The sequence below is a fragment of the Vanessa atalanta genome, chromosome 18 (genome assembly GCF_905147765.1).
Source record: "Vanessa atalanta chromosome 18, ilVanAtal1.2, whole genome shotgun sequence".
Taxonomy (NCBI): domain Eukaryota; kingdom Metazoa; phylum Arthropoda; class Insecta; order Lepidoptera; family Nymphalidae; genus Vanessa; species Vanessa atalanta.
The window spans coordinates 6,218,445-6,239,972 of record NC_061888.1 but is presented as its reverse complement, the minus strand read 5'-3'; the positions used below and the strand labels follow the sequence as shown (position 1 = coordinate 6,239,972).

Below are 21,528 nucleotides of genomic sequence, written 5' to 3'. Positions count from 1 at the left end.
AACCCCTATATTCGAAGCGTTGTTGTGAATCCAATATGGCGTTATCTGATGTTTTAATATTTTGAAGGTACGTCAATTTGACGATTCTATAATGTGTAATCCGGTAAATATCTTGTTTTTAGAAAGTTTAATCCACGAGGACGTTAATTAAGTTTTAGTTTATATAATTAAATGCATTTGTTAAGTGTAGTGAAAGGCTTACAGATTGTATTGTTTTGTTTGTGATTTCCGATAATTTTGCGATCCATTGTCATACAAAAAATATTTTTAATTATAAAATATACTTTACGTCCATGTTACAAGTGAATAAGATATCATTACGGTGAATATTTATGCTACTTTTGAGCTTAACGAAGACCAACGACATTCAAGGATTGTAATTACAGTAATTATATAGCCTATAAAGATTATTTTTGTGATTTATTATGATTTTTATTAATATCAAATAATATTTGTGTTGTTCCAGAAGTGCATAAGTTTTAATACAAATGGGAGCTAAATAAAAAAATTAACCGGTGCACAGGATTAGCGCCATAATAATTGATTCATTATTTGAGTATATAGTAATAGTTGCGTTGACTATCATGACAGACACTAGACGAAGAGTCAAGCTTTACGCTCTGAACGCTGACCGACAGTGGGACGATAGAGGAACGGGGCATGTTTCCTCATGTTATGTGGAACGATTGAAAGGAACCTCTTTACTGGTAAGGGCAGAGTCAGATGGCACACTTCTGCTAGAGAGCAAAATACAGCCAGACACAGCTTATCAGAAACAGCAAGATACTTTGATAGTATGGTCAGAAGGAGATAATTTTGACTTAGCATTAAGTTTTCAAGAAAAAGCTGGCTGCGATGAAATATGGGAGAAAATATGTCAGGTAAATTCAATCCATCCATAATATAATCCATTTTTATAACATGAATATTGTTTTTAAAAATATTGTCTTTGCAAAATATTCTTGTTGGAAATTTAATTGAATATATGTATATTATTTAATTGCATTTCAACTTACAATAATCTATAACTTTCACATATTGTTGTAGGTACAAGGTAAAGATCCCTCAGTTGAAATAACACAAGACATAGTAGAAGAGTCAGAAGATGAACGTTTTGATGAAATGTCAGATAGTGTACAGCCAGTAGAGCTACCAGCATGTGAAATGGGTCGACTGGAAGACATAAGTGAATTAGTGAACAGTTGTCTAGTGTCACCTGCAAGAAAAGATAAATTAGCTGCAGCTTTGGAAACACAGCACTACATTAAGAAACTTCTAAACCTCTTTCATATGTGTGAAGATATTGAAAACATTGAGGGATTGCATCATCTCTATGAGATATTCAAAAGTATATTTCTTCTTAATAAAAACACACTTTTTGACACAATGTTTGCAGACGACACTATATTTGATGTAGTTGGCTGTTTAGAATATGATCCCAGTTTACCCCAACCTAAGAAACACAGGGAATACCTTAGAGAGCTAGCTAAATTCCGAGAGGCCATTCCTATTAAGAATAAGGATTTGTTGGCAAAAATACATCAAACTTACAGAGTACAGTACATTCAAGATATAGTTTTGCCCACACCAACCGTCTTTGAAGACAATCTGCTAAGCACATTGTCCAGTTTTATATTTTTTAATAAGGTAGAAATAGTAAAACTTATAGAGGATGATGATAAATTTCTAACAGACTTATTTAAATTGTTGATGGATGATAAGACACCTGATGTCAAAAGACGAGACTTAGTTCTATTTTTAAAAGAGTTTTGTAATTTTTCACAAAACTTGCAACCTCAAGATAAAGATGCTTTTTATAAGACATTAGTTTCATTGGGAATCCTGCCAGCTTTAGAAATTACTCTAAGCATAGATGATCAGAAGACCAAGACTGCATCCATAGATATTTTAACTTATATTGTTGAATTTTCACCCTCAGTTGTGAGGGATTATACGTTACAGCAGGCTAACAACACTGAAGAGGTATGTACATATTTTCAAATATTTTAGATGGAAGTTGTACTTAAAATGGATTTCCATTTTTGTACAGATAATGTTAGCTATAAGTAGATTAAAATAAATCATAATTTACACAATAATCATATAATTAGCAAATAGATTTACTGATGATAACTGTTCTTCCCCCAAAAAAGTAAAAGTAACAAGCCTGTAAATTTTCCACTTCTGCACTAAGACATCTTTCTTTGAGGAGATGGTTTGGAGCTTATTCTACCATGCCGCTCTACTGTATGTTGAAGTTGATGATTTTTTTGCAAAGAATTCAGCAAAATGGATGCATGCAGGTTTGCTCACAAAGGTTTCTTCACCACTGAGCATGAGATCAATAAACAATGTTGTTTCCTGGGTTTGAATCTGCTATCATCATTTAATATGCATGCATTATAACCACATCTACCATCTCCAATATTTAATCTACAATTATCAATATTACATTATCTCATGTTTACAGGAACAAATGTTGTTAAACATTGTGATAGAACAGATGCTTAGGGATCAAGATCCTGAACTTGGCGGTGCAGTACAGTTAATGGGTGTCCTACGTATCCTACTTGATCCAGAGAGTATGCTGGCTTCCGTCAACAAGAGTGAAAAGGCAGACTTCCTAAATTTCTTTTATAAACATAGTATACAAACACTCATAGGTATGTATTTAAATGCTGCATATGTACAATGTGAATAAAAATTTTCTACAAAGTATGATTATTGCAATAAGATTAGCTTTAGTTTGCTCAATTCTCATAATGCAAATTTCAATTCTCAAATTTCATAATGCAATTCTTTTTTTGAATGGCATGGAAGTATATCATCTTGCATTTTCTTAAATTTCAGCTCCGTTACTTGAAAACACAACTGGAGAGAAGCCTTTAAAAGAGGATTATCACACAGTGCAACTATTGGGTTTGGTACTTGAACTACTTTCTTTCTGCTGTGAACATCACACATACCATATCAAAACATGCATATTAAATAAGGTAATCTTAAAAATATATATTCATTAAAAGCTACCAAAATATTTGTTTGTACATAAATATTTCAAAGTTCTTTAATGTTTGATTTATTTTTTATATTTATTTATATCTAGTGTATTTTGTTTTACATTTTTTGAACGGAATTATGTAATGAATGTTAATGCTCTATATTGTACAAGGTGACTATATACAGAAATAAAAATACAAGTAATGCAAATATAATAGATTCATGAAGTATTTTAATTAAACATGATGAAGCAGGTCAAGTAAATCTAGTGACATTCTTTAAATACCTAAGTTTAATTTATTTGATTTTTATTCATCTAAACTTTTTCTTCAGGACCTCCTCCGTCGCATATTGGTGCTTATGAGATCAACACACACATTCTTAGTGCTTGGTGCACTAAGGTTTATGAGGAAAATCATCGCTTTAAAAGATGAATACTACAATCGGTACATAATTAAAGGGAATCTCATTGCACCAGTTATAGATGCTTTCCTTAGGAATAATGGCAGGTTGGTGGTCTTTTTTAATATATTAAAAAGATATTAAATGATATAGTCTATAAATTTTTATTTAAAATTACAACTAGTTTTTCTGTAGCCAAAGTATTTTTGTGAAAATATAAATAGCAATCCTGTTTAGAAATTAATGTGTAGCCAATTAAAGTTAAGACATACTTAAAATTAACATAAAACTGTATATAAGTTGAAATATTATAATAAAATATTATTGCATTCGCTTGACCTTGACAACTGTAATGTTGTGCACTTTTAACTTTCTAACGGTTGCATTGGCAGTATCACAAAGAAATATGGGTATTGGGGTGATACACATATGGCAGATTTGTATCTGACATGCAGGTTTCCTCACAATATTTCACCGTTGATCATGAGATGAGAGATGTCTATATGTTGAGATGAATTATGAACACAAATTCAGCTCATGAATATTTAATGGTGCTAAAGATTGCTGATTTTTATTGTAATGTACTTTAAAATAAATAATAAAATTTCAGATACAACTTATTAGATTCTGCTATATTAGAGTTGTTTGAGTTCATCAAATTGGAAGATATAAAATCACTCTGTTCGCATGTTGTTGAAAACTATGGAAAGATCTTAGAGGATGTTGAATATGTACAAACATTTAAAGCTTTAAAAACACGGTATGATCAGCACCAGGATAAATTAAAGGAAAGGGATAGAGGTATAGTATTTTTTTCTTATATATAATATAAATCTTCCCCTTTATTTCATTTGTTTTAGGTTGGCATGTTTTTTCCTGTTAATCCCTATCTTTACTTGTTAACTTTGTTAATTCTTTACACACTATTTCTTTTATATTAGAGATTTTTCCTGCCTTCTTTATATTGCCATGCAGATTCATACCCTACAACTCTAATATTTGAGTATTGTATATCTTCTTTTTCTACTAAACTTTAATTATTATTTCTTACTGTGCACTAAGCGAGTGATCAGTCATTTTGAATTTTATTTTGTATCATCTATTTTATCTATGACACATACATATTTTTTTACCAAATTTATACTAAAATTATATGCGAAAGTAGTCTGTCTGTCTGTCGCTTTTTCACGGCCAAACCACTGAACACTATTTGATGAAATTTGTATTTCATCAAATAGTGAATCTTTTTATGAAACGCAAGTTAAGTCGCGGGCGACAACTAATATTCAATAAAATGACTAAACCTTATTGGTTATGATAAGATATAGTAAAGTTATTCATTGATCAATTCTAGTAAGCGGTAGCGTGGCGGTAGCGGAGGCGGTGGTGCCGTCGCTGCTACGCTCGCGGTACCGTCGCGAGGCGCGCCAGCCCGACGACGAGGAGGAGATGTGGTTCAACGACGACGACGAGCTGGAGGACGACGCGCCGCTCGACAGCGCGCAGACGCACCCGCACCCGCACGCGCACGCGCACCACGCGCTCGATGCCATCGGTTTGTGTTATTATTATGTTTAACGTTACGTCTGCCTTAACCTAGGTATACGATAGTTATGACGTGTCGCTTATATACAATAATCCACTCGAAAAATATTGCCTACATATATTTGTGTTGACATTTAATGTTATTGTTTTGAGTTAACGGTAATAACCTGATTTTATATAGTCGTACACCCTATTTAACATCTAAAATAAAGGGAGATTTTAAATCATAATAGTGTTCCCATAAAATTATTTCATTCAAACATTTTATATCTCTAGCTTTAATATTTTATTAGTTTCGATCTAATTGTTATTGTGTTCATGAAATAGAGCATAATTAAATGTTATATTTAACATTTACATGCCAAGGCGAGCGTTGACAATTGTCTACTACTTTCAGGTAAAATTGTCGAAAAGAAAGTATGTTCGAGTACTGAAAGTGCGAATGGTCCAAGCAGAGTGCTGTTGAGCACAACAACCACCAGCAAGCCGGCACACACCGACGTTCAGGTATCCACGCCCAGATTACTCAATAAGGTAACTTTTAGTTCACTCACATCTCTACTTGCTTCAATGGAATAATGAGCATGCTTCATAAAGCTATCTCATGTTTTTTTATAAATTTGTTAATATATTGCAATTAATTTGTTGCTTGTCCTAAAAAAAAAATCGATCAAGCTATTATTACATTAGTTATATTTTCGATATAAAATGCACAAATATGGCATTCAGTTATATTGAAATATATGCATGAGGATAATTTGCATTGGTGGTGGTATTTACTCACCGAATTATTTATGTTTCCGTATTAATGATATTTATACTCGAGTATATAAATTTCTTTGAAAATATTTCTTACGTAATCATATGAGTAAATAGGTCATTTGATGGAAGATAGCATATTGTCATAAAATGTATGCTATTTTGATTCATAGCCACTATTACCTTATGTAAATGCAATTGCTGTGCTATCTTATCCATGTATGATATATCTTTGAAATAATCCCTAAGAGACAAAGTTACCTAAAACTGTGCAACAATAGGGATCACACACACCATTAAAGGCGATGTGACCTCTAACCAACAATATCACATACAATCTCAGAATTAGTGTGTCGTGTTTAAAATAAAATAATGTTCATGAACGAAAAAAGTAAATGATATTATCATCAAGGCCAAGTTCACGTTGGCGTGAGTATGGAGTGGCGTAGTGTGTAGTAGTGTGTAGTAGTGTGTAGTAGTGTGCAGTAGTGCTAACGCGTGGGTGGCGCAGGGCCTGGTGGACTACGACGGCGACTCGGACGAGGAGGAGGAGGGCGGCAGCAGCAGCGCGGCGGCGGACGAGCGCGACGCCAAGCGGCCGCGCCTGGCGTAGTGTCCGCTGCGCCCCGGCCTCCTGTTTCAAGGAATATAACTCCCGTCTCGCTCAGCTGTGCAAGGAACGCTGTAAGAATACGTTCACTATCTAGGAGCAGATGCGACTTGTAACTCTACGATTAGTCGAAACCGCTAGGCGGAAGTACTTCTAGCTGTGTTATGTCCACTTCATGTAAATACGAGTGACGCTCCAGTTTCACTTCACTAGTTAGAGTATGAAGTTTTTCATACGGCGTAGTGTAATCGTAATTCCTTCGGACGGTATTGAAAATTTAGAACAAATATCGGTTATAAAATGTATAATTATATATGTGAAATAATTTTAACGGCTAGGTTACGTTTCTGATGGATTGTTAATTAACAAAAGTACAAAGGATATATTAGGAGTGGGATTTAAATTTTTATAAAGAAAGTACTAAAGTCGATCACCGAAATTGGTATGTGTATATGTATTTTGTAGAGACCTACTTAGTTTGTCACAATGACCATGAGACCAATGTTTTTAAGGAGTCTGTAATAATAAATGTGGAATTGCTACACAGTAGTGGTTTCTTTAATTTAATGATTATTATTTATCTATCAAACAATCTATAATTGTCTAGCCATTGTTAATTTTGCACAATAATTTAATTGCATTCCTTTGTCTTTCATTGAGTTTCCCAGAGATTTATATTTTACTTGACATTGAGTTGTGAATAATTTTTTTAACTAAACATAAAATAGACTTACAAAACGAACTCGACACAATTTAACCGATTGAAAACCACACAATATGTGATATTTTTTTTGTTAATTTATTAGTGAACTATTAAGTTACATAATTTTTTAATTGTGAAGTAATTTTACATTAATTTAAATTCATAATTTAATTTATTTTTTAATTTATAAATATTCTCATTGCATGCCATAAAATAATAATACTAAAATGATTTTGATTTCCGATGTCATTAGTTTATTATTTTGTTGTGTACAATGTTATTATTTAATTTATATAATAATATTTATCTCTTGGAAACTCGTCTGTGTTAAAATAACCTTAATTCATCAGTTGCACGGTTATTTGGATCTCTAGAAATTAGTTATTAAATGAGACAATGTAATAATAAAATAAATTGAAAATGAAATTATATTTATAGAAAATATATCACACACGTTAATATTAAATAAAAATATACGCGAGTTAAACCTTTAAAGCCTAATTTTATTTCAATTTATTTATTTATTATATTGTATTTAATTTATGATTTAACATCCTTACAGTCTAACTGATAATCTTTAAAAACTAGCGGATGGACAGTCTTCAAAGAATAAGACAAACCTTTGTATAACAATACAATCTTTATCAATAAGAAGGTTGTTTATATATTAGACAAATATACTTTCTACATTCATAAAAAATATAATGACATAATTAGCTGCTTTAAGGCAAAGATAAACGAATATTATTTATATTCGTATATTATTAAAAGCAATCTATATTCCTCGGTCTGTTTTGTGTTACATAAACAGTATTATATTTCGGTTCCGCGTACTTGTCGAGGTGAAATCGCACTTATTGATCTACTTTTCTTGTTATTTATAGAAAACATGTTATATAAACATAACTCATGTGAGTTTAAAATATATAATTATTTTAAATTAACACGAAGTATTAGGGTAAAATAACTCGCATACAGGTATAATAATTCGTAGGTAATACTGTATATGACTGAATATTATAATACAGAAGTTTTTCTAAATTTTATTTTATTTTAATTCAATATCTTGTGATCCAAATAATCATGCAACATTCGAATGTTTTGTCAAGAGTATCAACCATCTCAATCCATACGTACAAATTATAAACGAAAACGAAACAATTTTAACTAAAGCGTTTTAAAACACAGAAATTTATAAGATAATCTATAAAATTTTCGTTAATTTTCTTCCAAAGATTAATGTTAAATTGTCATCAATTTGTTTACATTTTGTATTCTGTGGCGTGGTGCTAAAAGGGTTTAAGTACATTTTGGAATCCTTTAAACAAAAAAGAAGTTGTGTCGTGGTTAGACCCCTTTGGAACGAAGTTGCTTTTGCTATACATATATTCTTTATTAAACAACAGACACAAGGAAATAAATTGAATGCGGAGAATAATCGAATGAGAAGAAGTAAATTTATTAAAAATAAGTTTTAGTAATCTTATATAAAACCGTGAACAATAAAAAAGAGAATGAGATGGACAGTTCTGAAGTTCTGAAGGGAAGGAAAGGGTAATGATGCTTCCTTACCTGCCAGCTCACTCTAGGGTAAGCCGCAGAAGAACTTCGTTCCAAAAATATAAATTTATCCGTGCTAAAACAGCATTATCAGATTATCAACACTATTACGCAAAAAGGCATATGTTATATAAAACAATCAACATCTGTCCATTGTTTCTATTCTGATAACCAATAGTAAGGGTTCTTTATTTACCTTTTTAGCATCAGGCCACGGTATTATTTGATTTGAATGGTGTATGAAATATTGTTTCGATTGAAAATGTGTGGTGATCGACATCGACACTGCGGAATAATGTCAAACATTATTTCTGTTTAGATACTTAAATGATGTTGATACAACTTTATGCCTTGTTAAATGTACATTGTTATATTTTTACATTAAAGACATGATTTTTACGAAAATCTCGTAGTTTTCGATGTCGATACACACATATTTCTTTGTTAATAGTTCTTCCAATACTATCAGTAAAAGTTCTCCGTCTTTCTTTAAAACGATTCTACGCGTTTTCTTTTTTTTATATTTTTAAATAATTTGTATGTGATAAAAGATATCTGATTAAGAACAGTTTTATTTTATTACAATTAAAATATAGTTTAATCATTACTATGTAAATAATACTAGATTTTATATTGTATTCGTATCGGCGGTCGTTTACATCGTTTTGCTATTGTGTTATCTTAATACTAAACCCGCGTTGTTGTAAATGTAGTGTCAAAAATGTTACACCCGATTCATATACGTGAAACATTTTTGCACATGGTAACATTTTCAACCTATCGTAAATCACTGTTTAAAAAGTCGTTACTGGATTTGTCATGAAAATGTTGTGAAACAATCACTATCTTTCGTATTCTTTTCATTACTTGCATCTTGGCACATTTTTTTCAATAGAATTTCATTTTTAATGTAAACAAAAAAAAATTTAGCCTCAGTTAGAGATATTTTAGTACTATTACTGCGATGAGAACATAATTTCAAGATAAAATTCTAGTGTGACATTTTCCAAACGCAACACAACTGTCGCGTACACTAAATTCTATTGAAATAAAATATGTCAATGGTTGCTGGTTCGGTTCGTTAAATATAAATTTGTAGATGTATTAAACAAACACCTTAATTTAAATACTTTTTGTTTTTTCGCTTTTTTAGATTGCCTATTTCATTTCTACAGTTCATTGAATTCTTGAATCATATACTAATGGAAATAAGGTGAATATTTGTAATAGGGCTGTATAGGTGGCTAGAGAAATACGAAGTCTAGGAGACTGATCATATTTAAAGTACTAAGCAGTGTTTGAATAATCGTGCAGTGAGAAAAAAAAGTTTTATCTATAAATGATTATTAATATGGGCAGACTCCTAAGAATGACTCCTAAGAATGGTTTCTGTAGCACACTAGCTTATGTTCTTACAGCCTTGTCTCAAATTGTCACCGTCTTCGTTATCTTTCCTCTCTTATATATCTGACATTATAGCATTGTATGAATAATAATGGTCGTCACCTTTATTAATATATTAAACTGATCCCAAAATCGAAATTCGTCTCAATACATAATCGCATGTAACGTTACTAAAAATATACCAATTGGTAACTAAAATCTCATGTGTAAATATCGCAATGGTCGCAATTCCACCATTTTTTCATTGAGTTTTTCGTTCATATATTTTTTGTCATAGTGCGCTGAATAATTTATAAGTTTAATTTTCCTCCATTTGTAAAAGATACTCAGGAAGTTTAGGTCACTTTATGATTTATATAGATTTCAATGGGCAAATACTTTTACATTATAGGTAGATATTTTTAGCAACGTTTTATGCGAAATGTTTGACAATTTATTGATTATCTCACATGGTGACATTGATGTTGAATTCGCGTTGCGGAGTCGTAGGGCACAATAATGTTATTTTATGCAATTTGCAAATATCTTATGTGTCGTTGCATGATTGTAAAAATATATTTGATTAAAATTAACGAATGCATGTTTAGAAATCATAATTTATTTGGTGTGTAATTTTTTTTGTATTATACGTGATATTTTGTGTGATTATTTATCGGCTATTCTACGACAGATCTAACTAATAAAATCTGTAATATAAATTTTTTTAGGATGCATGTGTGTCTGCCCTAGAAATACATATCAATTTTATATATTTGACGAAGTAATATTGATCTCTGTATTCATTCGTAATCGTTTAACCAATCTATACCAGCAAATGGGATGATGGTCATACTTAGTGTTCGAACAGATATCATTCATTAAATTTTATACAAGCTATAATTCGAAACATGTTGTAATTTGGACTTTTATACGCTTACAATAAGATCGTTAATTGTTAAAATCAATGAATCATAATAAACCGTTTATACGCAAACAAGTCTGGCATCTGTTCGAATATTTAAGTCAAAGATTATTTTTGTTTATTTAAAAGTTTTTTTTTTTAACTTTTATTTCAATATGTAAAGGCGTTCATGTTTATGCACAGTTATGCGAGACTAAAATTTATTACATGCGTGGAATGGGTGTGTCAGAAAAAAAATTGTAAATAGATGTTTTATGTAATACTTTATTTTGATAATCTGTCAAACATCCACGTGTCTAATAGCATCTAGCTGTCAATTAGATTTATACGATTCTTATATTCCTTGAAATAAACTTCCCGTATAATGAGAAAATATAAGATTTCTAGATGAAAGTAGTCTGTAACAACTATTTTTTATCTGTCTAGGTGGATGACCATCATAAACTAATTTATACACAGAATAAAATTAAATAGATTTACCTATTGGCAAGTTGTGTAAAATAAATAAGCTTATTATAATGCTATTATTATGATGTCACTAGTTACGTAAGCAATATAAATATAAGGAAATACGATGCGAAGAGTGTTCATTTTATTTATTATTTTCACTTCCTTTATATAAGTAATACATATATTATAAAAGCTGTTTGTAGTGTTTTTAATAATTAATTGCTACCATGCCTATTGTAAATATGCAACTGTTTGCACCAAAAAAGCTATTTTGTTTCATTACATTACAAAAACATTGAAGTCATTTCAATAGTCTAGTTTTAAAGTAGGTAAAACTACGAAGTGCAACTACCGTAACGTATCTATATATGCATAATAGTATTATATACTAAAATTCTTCTCCAATATACGCTGTATCTTCCGATATAAGTTTTATATAATGTACTGGCTTTGTAATTTAGTACGCCTCCTAATTAATGTAGAGGTTTTAATTGAGACGATTAAACTACGATTAGCGTTTTCTTCTGTTTAATATTAGTAATCTGTGCTTATGTCATGATGAAATTCCAAAATGAAAAAAGTTTAATATAGATAATATTTATTTAGGTCAAGTTAAAGGAGAGAATTAAAATTAATGCTTAATGTCGACAACTTCATTTTTCAATTTAGAGGCAAGAGCTCTTCTTAGTTGCATTGCGTCTGGCGGTGGCGAAGGTGTGGCGCCTGCGAGTGCCGCTTGTGCGACGCGAGCGGACCGTGGCCTAGCAAAGGTTTTGGAGCCTTCGCCAACTTTATATAAAAAAGGATATATATACATAATGATTTTCTATTATTTCAAAAAGTACTTTTCAAACGGGCGTAACAAAATTGGATGGCAGTAAATCGGTCTATTTGAGATTGTATTCAAGAGAAAGCACGCGATGATGACGAAAATGTGTGACAGAAACCTTACCGTTACTTTCTGAGTCGCCTTCATTCTTCGCGACGTCGAGTCTCTTTTCGCGTACTTGTTTTTTCATTGCAAGAAGTTTATCTCGCTGCTGCTTTAAATATTCTTGTCGTGCTCGAATTTCTTCTTCACTTACCTATAAAATATCTTTTCTAACGTCTATACAATAGTATTTGAGCCCAGGAGGAGCGCAAATACAACATATAATATATTGTCTAACCCATGCTTGCCACTCATAAGAAACACTGATTAGTTTTAGATTACAAAATATGTAGTACCTCCACTTTTTTCGGCATTACAGGTTCTTCTTTAAAAGTTACTTTTTCAGCCTTTTTCTCAACATTTTTTTCTTTTTTTTCAATTTGGTGTAATTTGCTTAACAAAGTTTGTTTCTCGGCTACCATTTCTTCAGGCGGTACCGATAATATTTCGTTTTTTATTTCAGTGTCTTCCAGTTGCAATCTATTAAAAATATGTGTAATATTTCAAAATCGAATACATAACGGAATACATTTAGAAACATAATAAAAAAACGGACTTTTTGATTTCTGTCATGACGTCATCATTGTCCGGCCAATCGGAACGTACATCGATGTGTGAAGATTGTAAATCTTCTGGTTCCGTAGAAAACAAATTGGGCATAGTCCCAAATCGTTTTTCTATTAGTTCTAAAGCCTATATAAAAATATTTCGATTTATTGTAATAAATCATTAACAACAAAATTTCATTCGTAAAAATTATTTTATGTTACTTGTAACTGTAGTTCAACATTTTTGTGGGTCATCATTTTGACAAACATCTCATAGTCATTTGCTGCCCATATTTGCTCAAAGAGACGCTTGTGAAAATAAGCGGGTAGTCCAGCTAGATCGTGTGCTGATAGACGGCAAGCTGCTTCGAACTGATCGGCGGATATGCCAATATCGTCCATGAAGGAACCCAGCATAACATCCACCTTGGTAATAAATATTTTGCTTTAAGTAACTACACAATAAATTAAAACAATGATCACTGTTCTAGAATATCAAAAGAAAAAATAATTACGAAACGAAAGAAAATGTTTCCACTGCTTTTTCAAAACAAGTAAACTTCCTAGACCATAAAAGAAGGACAAACTAGAAGTAATGGAAGTAATTAAATATATTCGGTATTATAAAAACACCTTAATCGAAATTAGTTTATAATTTTCTTTTTATCAATGATTTTCAATTACAAGTGATTTACCAGATTCCGATATTCACTGTGAATCTTTTTGTATTCCGGTCTGTCTAGTACTTCGCCATCATCAGTAGGTTCGAAAGCTAAAAAAATAATAAATTTAAAACTTGCAACATGTTGGGGATCGTACAATGTTTTAACATGTAAACAACACAGTACTGCAATGCTACTTTTCGTAACAAATTATGAAAATCAATACTGAAACGCATTATGGCTTTTTAATTTTATCTTCGTTTTAATGAGTACTCACGCAAAGATTTTTCCTCTATAAATGATTGTAATGGTATATTCCACACTGGCCCGTGTAGAAAGCCGACCAAGGAATCAAAAACCCAAGCATTATTCTCCAGGTTCTCCATTGTATAAATATATAGGAGGGGTCAGTCTTACCGATACTGCAATAACAACTGAACTAATAACTAAATTATATTGGACTTTACTAACACAATTACCTTGACATTTAATTTGTATTTGTACTCTAGTTACCATGGCTACCTAGGTTTTTGTTTAATAGTACTCACTTTCAGGCATCAGAAAAATTGTATTTGCAAGGTGTATATTATTTTTCAATAAATGATAGACACTTTGAAACACTTTTGATTTGAATAAATACGCATTATCTTAATTTACAGTAGATTGGGATCTTTAAAATGTAATTTTGAAAAGCGTAATATGTTGTCTAAAACGATTGTTAGTATAAAGAGGAAATTATATTTATACACTGTAGTCCTGATTGTTGTTGTATATATAATAGGTCAAATATTAAAGCCAAAAACATAATTAATTAGTGTCCCTTATTAGTATTGAGACGCTAATAACAGGGCCGGATCTACCATATAGCTTTTTGGGCTTCAGCCCAGGGCCCCGTGGATTCAAGGGGGCTCCAGTGAAATCAAGTCAAAGCCAAATATAATGCAAAAGAATCCATAACTTTATTAAATTACACAGATCATATGGTTTGCAGCCCTGCGTGGAATCATTACAACCAAATACATATGAAAAACTTTTTTACAGTTAGGTATATTTTAAGAACGAATAAACGATATGGGACTATGCAAGTATACAATTACTAACACAATAAAGTAAAGCCTTATTTTTAACGTCTAACAATTTTATATGATTATCGGGTATTAGGCTTCTGCTCTATGAGTAAAAGGCATAATTTTAATATTATTTTAATTATAATAATTGAAGGTTCAAACCCAATGAACCCCAAACCCCCCAATATCTGACTACGTTCTGGCTACGGAATAATATTTACAGATGAATCTGCGATTCATGATAGTACTTTTTTTCAGGTCCGACTACCTACTTTATTTCTTATACTCAAGAACATTTAGCTTAAAAATTTATTGAAATTGGAGTTCAAATAAATTAATAAATGATAACAGCTTAAGTAAATATTACAAATCGTTATTGCTCAAGAATGTCCCATCATTATATTTTGTTTTATTAAATGAAGATTTCTTATTTTGAAAAGGTAATAGTTGGAAGATTTAAGGGTAAAATATTTAAGTTTCTTGCAACACTTTCAGAAACATCACATCTATTAAAATAAATAAATCAAAACAAAGATTCCGATATCATAACAATAAATGATGTTTTAAATGAATATAAGTATTATAGGACAATTTAAATTTAAAATCAGTTAAAAATGTCAAATACTTCTAAAATTATAAATCATGAAAATGTAAACGGTGTAAATTTATCCTTACAAGTGGATAGTCGTTCTAATACACCAAACTCCCAACGATTTACAATATCTTACAAGAATAAGGAAAAAAAATCTAAATGGCCCTTAAAATCATTAATTTTAGCCATCATATTTAATGTTATAGCTTTGTTTTATGTACGTATAAGTGTACAGGCGATGTTAATTATAATAATTGTACTATCATTCTTGGTGTTCTTCTGGATAACACATAGTGTTCAATCAGGTTAAATATGCTTGTTACAATTTTAATAGCCCTAATCTTTTAACGACGTTCATTATTCTATCTAATCAATCTAAATTTTAATAATTATTATCAACTTATCAGACATGAAGTAAAAAGTACATTAAGGAAATAAATTATTCATTGACACAATAAAATGGCTTACATAAATAATATTGGTACTCCCGACTACACCAAAACATCCTGTATTCTGGAGAACAGTTTGAATATAAGTAATAAACATTGTCGCAACCTATTTTCTCATACTAAATAAAGATTTTAAACACTCATAATGACACAAAGTTAATAAAAGTTTTTGTATTATTTTCAGAAAGTGTTCTAGTTATTCCAACAGTTGGTGTTCAAAGTTCTGTAAAGTATGTCTTTGGTAGAGAAGATTATTTTGTGCCATGGGCATGTATTGATGACGTTATTATAAACGAAGTTATAAAACTGGTAAGCGCATGAACTATACTTAATATATATTACTTGTAAAAAAAGTAACAGCATATTTTAGACGTGCCTAATATTGCCAACTGAAGGCGAGTTTTTTTATATTATTAAAGCTTGATAAAATATTTATAATGTAATGTTTACTGTTTAAGAGGAAATATATTTACATCATTGTATTAAAATTGAGTTACTATTTCAATTTTGGTACTAAGAAATGCTAATGCTTTTCTTTTTAGAAAATATAAGTATATTAGTAAGATATATCTGGACATAATTTTATATATTATGAGTATAATTATAGCTGTGTTGGGTAGTTGTTGTTATGTTAGTTTATTTAAAGTACCCAACTCACTCATACAGAAAGACTATAATCTAAATAATATTAAGTATTGCTGTATGTGGTACCTAACTATAAATTCACCAAGCACTAAATATAAAAATATATATATTTTTAATATTCACGCTTTAATAACAATAATAATATTAGAAACAAATTAATAAATAATCAATTTTGCAAATTGAATAATGCCAAATACTACAAATTCTCTGTTTCCAAAAAAAATAAATCAAACTCTGTATATTTTTTCAGAATCGTGTTTTATATTTCCTTACACTTATTGTCAAAACTGGAAGTACAGGACAAGACACGGAGCCAATAAAACTAATACCGTTGTTCAAGGTATTGTATTATTTTGCTTAAATAATTTCTCTATGCAATAATTACAGAAATTGATAGGAAATTATTAAAAAACAATGTCACATAGTGAATAGTAGCTACTAACTCTTGAATTTATAATTGATACATAAATTTAAAAATACAATTAAATTTATTGCCTACTCGTTTTCTACAGTGTGTATAATAAATTGAAATACAAATGAGTTTTGTCTAATATGATATGACCAAACCAAAAAAATTTTGTATATAGGAACTTATTTATACCTTACAATTTTTTTTGGACTGAGTAAGGTCATAGAATTCATTTGCCATAGAATGACCCGGTGCCAGGCACAAGACACAACATTTAAAAACCAAACGTTAAGCAAAATCTTTCTTGACTTTATATTCTATTTTTCGGTCAATTATTTACATTTCCAGTCTGTTTGTCACAAGGTTATTAACGAGGAGAATGTCCTGAAATGTGTTTCCAGTTAAAAAATATACTGGAATGGTAAGGCAAAATGTTTGGCATAATTTGGTACATAATTCAGCATGTATTTTAGAGTATAGCAACACTGATAAGTTAGAAACTGTAATAAAATCAAATCATTATTTTTTTATTATATTTAAATATCAAGTAACTTATTGGTCCAGTACTTTAATTTTAATGTATTCTTTGTTGTGCAAACCTAATATATTTTTTTGTAATTTTTTTTAGTACACAAAACCACGGCTTCTTATGTTGGAGACCATTTATTCAGAACTGCAAGAGCTATTGACAGCATCCAGTAAATTAGAATAGACGAATGTGATTCTTTATTTAATATATTTTAATTTAATAACATAAGCTTGTCTAATTAATCCACCAAATAGTTTTAAATTATATCATAAGTGGTTAAATAAAGATATTTGTTATGTATTAGTAAAAATGAGATTTGAAATAAAGTTTTTTTTTAATCATCGAATTTATTAATTTATTTTATTAGAGTATGTAATTGTTTTGTTATTAATATAATCCATAAGCCTATTTGAGGTAATAAATGACCCTTTGTTACTTGAATAACCCAACAAATTTAATTAAAATACACTGCAATGATAAACTCTTTCATTAAAAATTTTAGTCGTGTGTCTACGAAACTAGTAAAGTTAATGTTATTGAAAAATAATTTTACGTTAATATTGTAATTCATCTCGTGTTTGGCGGTAAAGGTAAACATTGTGAGGGAACCTGTATGTATTGGAAGTAATTTTGGTATATTTAAATCTACCATCCATCTTTTGAGTAGAGAGCTGGAAATTCCAAACTTTCTTTTCAACAGGCCTACATTTACATTTACCTTAACCTTCACGAGTTTTTAACGAAGTTATAATGTAATCTGCGGATACATCAGAGTTTTAATTTAGAGTTTTAATTTCCCGTAAACAACTATTGAGTTGTTATAAGTCAAAATATTTTTAGTACTGTTGAATTTAGATACCCAAGTCGTTTAGTTAAAATCTTGGTTTACTACACTTTGTTGTCGTGCTAAGTAATAATCCATGTTTTCTATACATTTTTTAAATTATATAATAGAATATCGGTAAGTCGTAATAGTATCATAAATCCTTCATATATCATCATCTCGGAAATTATGTTGCGATGATCATAAGCCCGCAGCGGTATTTAAATGGAACACTAAATTTAAACCATTCTGTTGACGTAACGAAAGGGTACGGACAACGCATCACGAAATGATTGAACGTCGATATGGCCCTATATTTATAGTTCAGCCCGAGTTTACTTCAGCAAATTGTCGTCGCTAACAAAACAGACGGTATTTGGAGTACGTTTTCCAATTTGTTCTCGCCTTGTATCTCGATTCTGTACATTGCCAAAAACAGGAGTGACATGCTAAACCGCTCCATTGGTTTTCCGTAACAAGCGTTGCTTGTGCGTCGCAGAGCGCAAATTGATACACCGCTTGTTCACAACTGCCGTGTAATTACGCGATCCGATACCTTAATTAAAATGTCAAATTCGTACATTCATTAAACGATAAGGATGCGTTTGATATATGCATTTATTATGATTGAATAACTAGTATTTTACCTAGTTTAGGTTTAAGGAGATGATTGTGGAAGCAATGGTACAAAAATACTGATTTATTGTAATTGAAGAGTTTTACTCAATTAAGAATGACAATGGCTCATTTATTCAATTCTCAAGACTTATATTTAATAGCACGGTGTTGTTCTAATGTTTCGGAGATGCGTTTCTATTGTAGGTTTATATTATCGATACGGTAATTGACAAATTGCTTTAACAGTACTACTATTTTAAGTACTATTTTAGTAATCTGTATTAAATAAAAAAGGACTTAACAAATAAACAATTAAGACGAACTCTTGCCACTTCTTTGAAGATACTTAAATATACTGTAACGGATTGTGTCAGTAGTGTATTTTTAGACAACTGATAAATCATTTTATGTTATCTTCATGGCCAGGCCATATAATGCCGAGTCATTGGGCACACAGAGCTTGTCGCGTCAGCAAGCAAGTCATATTTGATTTAATATTATATGTAGGTAGTATAAATGCCGCATCCAAATGTTGGGATCTACAGTATTACGATAAATTACGCCAATTTTATATTAATTATCATCTTATTTGTAGCAACCCTGATATCGCTCAAATGACGCTTAGCAGTTAGCGCAAAATGGCGTCGCATATTCCAGCGAGCGAATGTGCACTAATTGACGACGTGACGCTTCCCGGAATACACCGTCGAATGATTTCAATTACCTAATTAGATTCGGGTGGGTCTGGCTGTAGGTAGCTGATCTTCGTGGATTGCACAAATCACTCGCATTTTCGTTATGTTAGATTCATTAAACGGGTAAATTATTTCACACGCAAATATAGTCAATGATATTGATATGACTATTTGTATAGGTAAGTTTATGTGACCTGAGTAATAATAACCAAATAAAAAACACGTTAATTACGATCGATAAGATTTTATAATTATTTAATCTATAAAATAACATTCCGCAAATGTTATACAGTTGGGTAGGGACTTTTTCATGATGTGGCTTCGATACACGTGTAGGTTTACCTTTACTGTACGAGTAGAATAATTATAAACTAAGCACATGAGTAAATTGGGAAGCGTGATCTGCGATTATAAGTTGGGTAAAATTTATATTATATTAAAATTGTTTTTTTTGTGGTTGTCATGTATCATCATCTGCCAGTTATATTTACTTAAAAGTAATATTTAATCTCACTATTTCGAACATCACTGATATTTTTTTATCTTGTCTATCATCGTTTGAAGAAGAGTTTTATCTTTGAACGCCTGCTCTTAACGGCGCGGGCGTTAGTAACGAACGTCGGTATATGCTTTCGTTATATAAGAATAAGTAGGTATCTATACAATACTTACTGTTATATAATGTAGGTATAGATAGTCATTGGTTTATTATTTGTATACGTAAGAAAAACTACGGATGAGGCAAGTGCGGTCCGAGACGGGGTGTCATGACTTATTTGCCAAAAATTTAAAACCTTCCAAAAAGAGGCAATATACGAAAATTAAAAAAAAAAGTGTTTATTATTTTTATCTATTTGTTATGTCGCCAAAAATCATGGTTGAGATGACACATGTCTCTGATAAAATTAACTGGCCAAAGAATAAGAATAGAAGGCTTTCATTTGACCCTCCCCCTCCGTATTTAATAAATATGACCCCCCAAAACTTTAGCTTCGATCGCTTCTGAGAAAATGGATAGTAGGAAGATGACCCATACTGAACTTCTAATACTTACTTAATAACGTCCATTGTAAAATACCCTAATTATAATTTCAGGTATCGTTTGTTGTCTTAAATTATAATTTAAATCTGTATTACTAATAAACATTCATTGAAATATACGATGAATATTATATATTGTCAATTTTTTTTAAAGTAGATATTATTTTTTTATTTTCTTAACTTGGTGGTAGGGTTCTGTGAAAGCTCGTCTGGATAGTTACCACTCACTTATTCATATTATTTGATATTTTGATGTCTCGGTTTAAAGTGTGAGTGACAGACGCAAGGATAAAGTAAGCCTAAAAGTAAGCTAAGGCCTCCTCTCCTTTTGAGAAGGTGTGGAGCTTATTCCACCACGCCGCTCCAAAGCGGATTGGTGGATAAACATGTGGCAGACTAACTTTGAAATTAGACACGTGCAGTTCCTCTCAATGATTTCCTTCACCGCCGAGCACCGATAAATTATAAAAAAAAATTAAGCACCTGGAAATTCAGTGATGCTTGCCTGGGTTTGAACAATATTCGTTTGAGATGTACGTGTCCTAACTACTGGACCATCTCGGCTCATTAGATACAAGGGTAGAACATCTTAGTTACTAAGGTTGATTGGGCATTGGCGATGTAAGGAATATTTCTAGCAGCTCCAATTTTTGTTGGCGGTAGTGACCACTACTTCACTAACTTAAATGAAAAGAAAAACTAGATACCTATTATATTTACACAGAAACGTTACCTACGTTTAGGTAAAATAATAATAATAAAATCTTACATTAACATTATTGCTTAAGTCGGTATGAATCATTATAGAAAGATTGTTTACGATTGCAAGTCATACTTAAATTTAGTATTCAATCTCACTATTTCAAGGATATCAGATAGTTTTTTATCTTATTGGCTTGTCTATCTGCATTTGAGGAAGCATTTTATCTTTGAACGATTGTTCTTAACGGCGTTAGTAACGACCGTTGGTATACTAAAGTTGTATAATAGTGTTGCATATCGATAGTCCACTATCAATAGACAATCGATAGTCTATTGATAGTAAAGGTGTTAGTGATAGTATCGATAGTCTATCGATTGTTAAGGTGTTAGCGATAGTATCGATAGTTCCCCATGAGCAATACTATTATTATATATTGCAAATATCATTACTGTTAACCCAAATTATCGATAGTATCCCTGTTACCA

General features: G+C 30.9%; 3 protein-coding genes across 9 annotated transcripts; 2 read left to right on the top strand and 1 right to left on the bottom strand.

The window, feature by feature from the left end:
• The first annotated feature begins 23 nt into the window (after positions 1-23).
• On the top strand, positions 24-11,462 carry LOC125071154 (serine/threonine-protein phosphatase 4 regulatory subunit 3). Of its 6 annotated transcripts, none has more exons than XM_047681251.1 (10): positions 24-67; positions 467-881; positions 1,048-1,983; positions 2,471-2,663; positions 2,851-2,993; positions 3,331-3,506; positions 4,010-4,200; positions 4,754-4,954; positions 5,342-5,478; positions 6,215-11,462. In XM_047681251.1, exons 2-10 carry the CDS (start codon positions 585-587, stop codon positions 6,314-6,316), a joined length of 2,376 nt encoding a protein of 791 aa, XP_047537207.1. In that variant the 5' UTR covers positions 24-67; positions 467-584; the 3' UTR covers positions 6,317-11,462. The 6 variants fall into 6 exon arrangements, with proteins under 6 accessions (XP_047537207.1, XP_047537206.1, XP_047537205.1 ...); XM_047681250.1 differs by having other exon boundaries at positions 38-103; XM_047681249.1 differs by lacking the exon at positions 24-67 and adding an exon at positions 193-376.
• A 499-nt stretch (positions 11,463-11,961) lies between these two features.
• On the bottom strand, positions 11,962-13,898 carry LOC125071176 (cilia- and flagella-associated protein 36). Its single transcript, XM_047681281.1, has 7 exons — positions 13,750-13,898; positions 13,506-13,582; positions 13,033-13,236; positions 12,819-12,955; positions 12,559-12,742; positions 12,284-12,416; positions 11,962-12,120 (listed from the first exon to the last, which is right to left on the bottom strand). The coding sequence occupies exons 1-7, from the start codon at positions 13,856-13,858 to the stop codon at positions 11,963-11,965; spliced, it is 1,002 nt and encodes a 333-aa protein (XP_047537237.1). The 5' UTR covers positions 13,859-13,898; the 3' UTR covers position 11,962.
• A 1,169-nt stretch (positions 13,899-15,067) lies between these two features.
• On the top strand, positions 15,068-17,455 carry LOC125071185 (phosphatidylinositol N-acetylglucosaminyltransferase subunit H-like). 2 transcript variants are annotated; one of them, XM_047681292.1, is made up of 4 exons: positions 15,068-15,436; positions 15,765-15,889; positions 16,476-16,565; positions 17,263-17,445. In XM_047681292.1, exons 1-4 carry the CDS (start codon positions 15,154-15,156, stop codon positions 17,344-17,346), a joined length of 582 nt encoding a protein of 193 aa, XP_047537248.1. In that variant the 5' UTR covers positions 15,068-15,153; the 3' UTR covers positions 17,347-17,445. The 2 variants fall into 2 exon arrangements, with proteins under 2 accessions (XP_047537248.1, XP_047537249.1); XM_047681293.1 differs by lacking the exon at positions 15,068-15,436 and adding an exon at positions 15,520-15,666 and having other exon boundaries at positions 17,263-17,455.
• Positions 17,456-21,528: the final 4,073 nt, after the last annotated feature.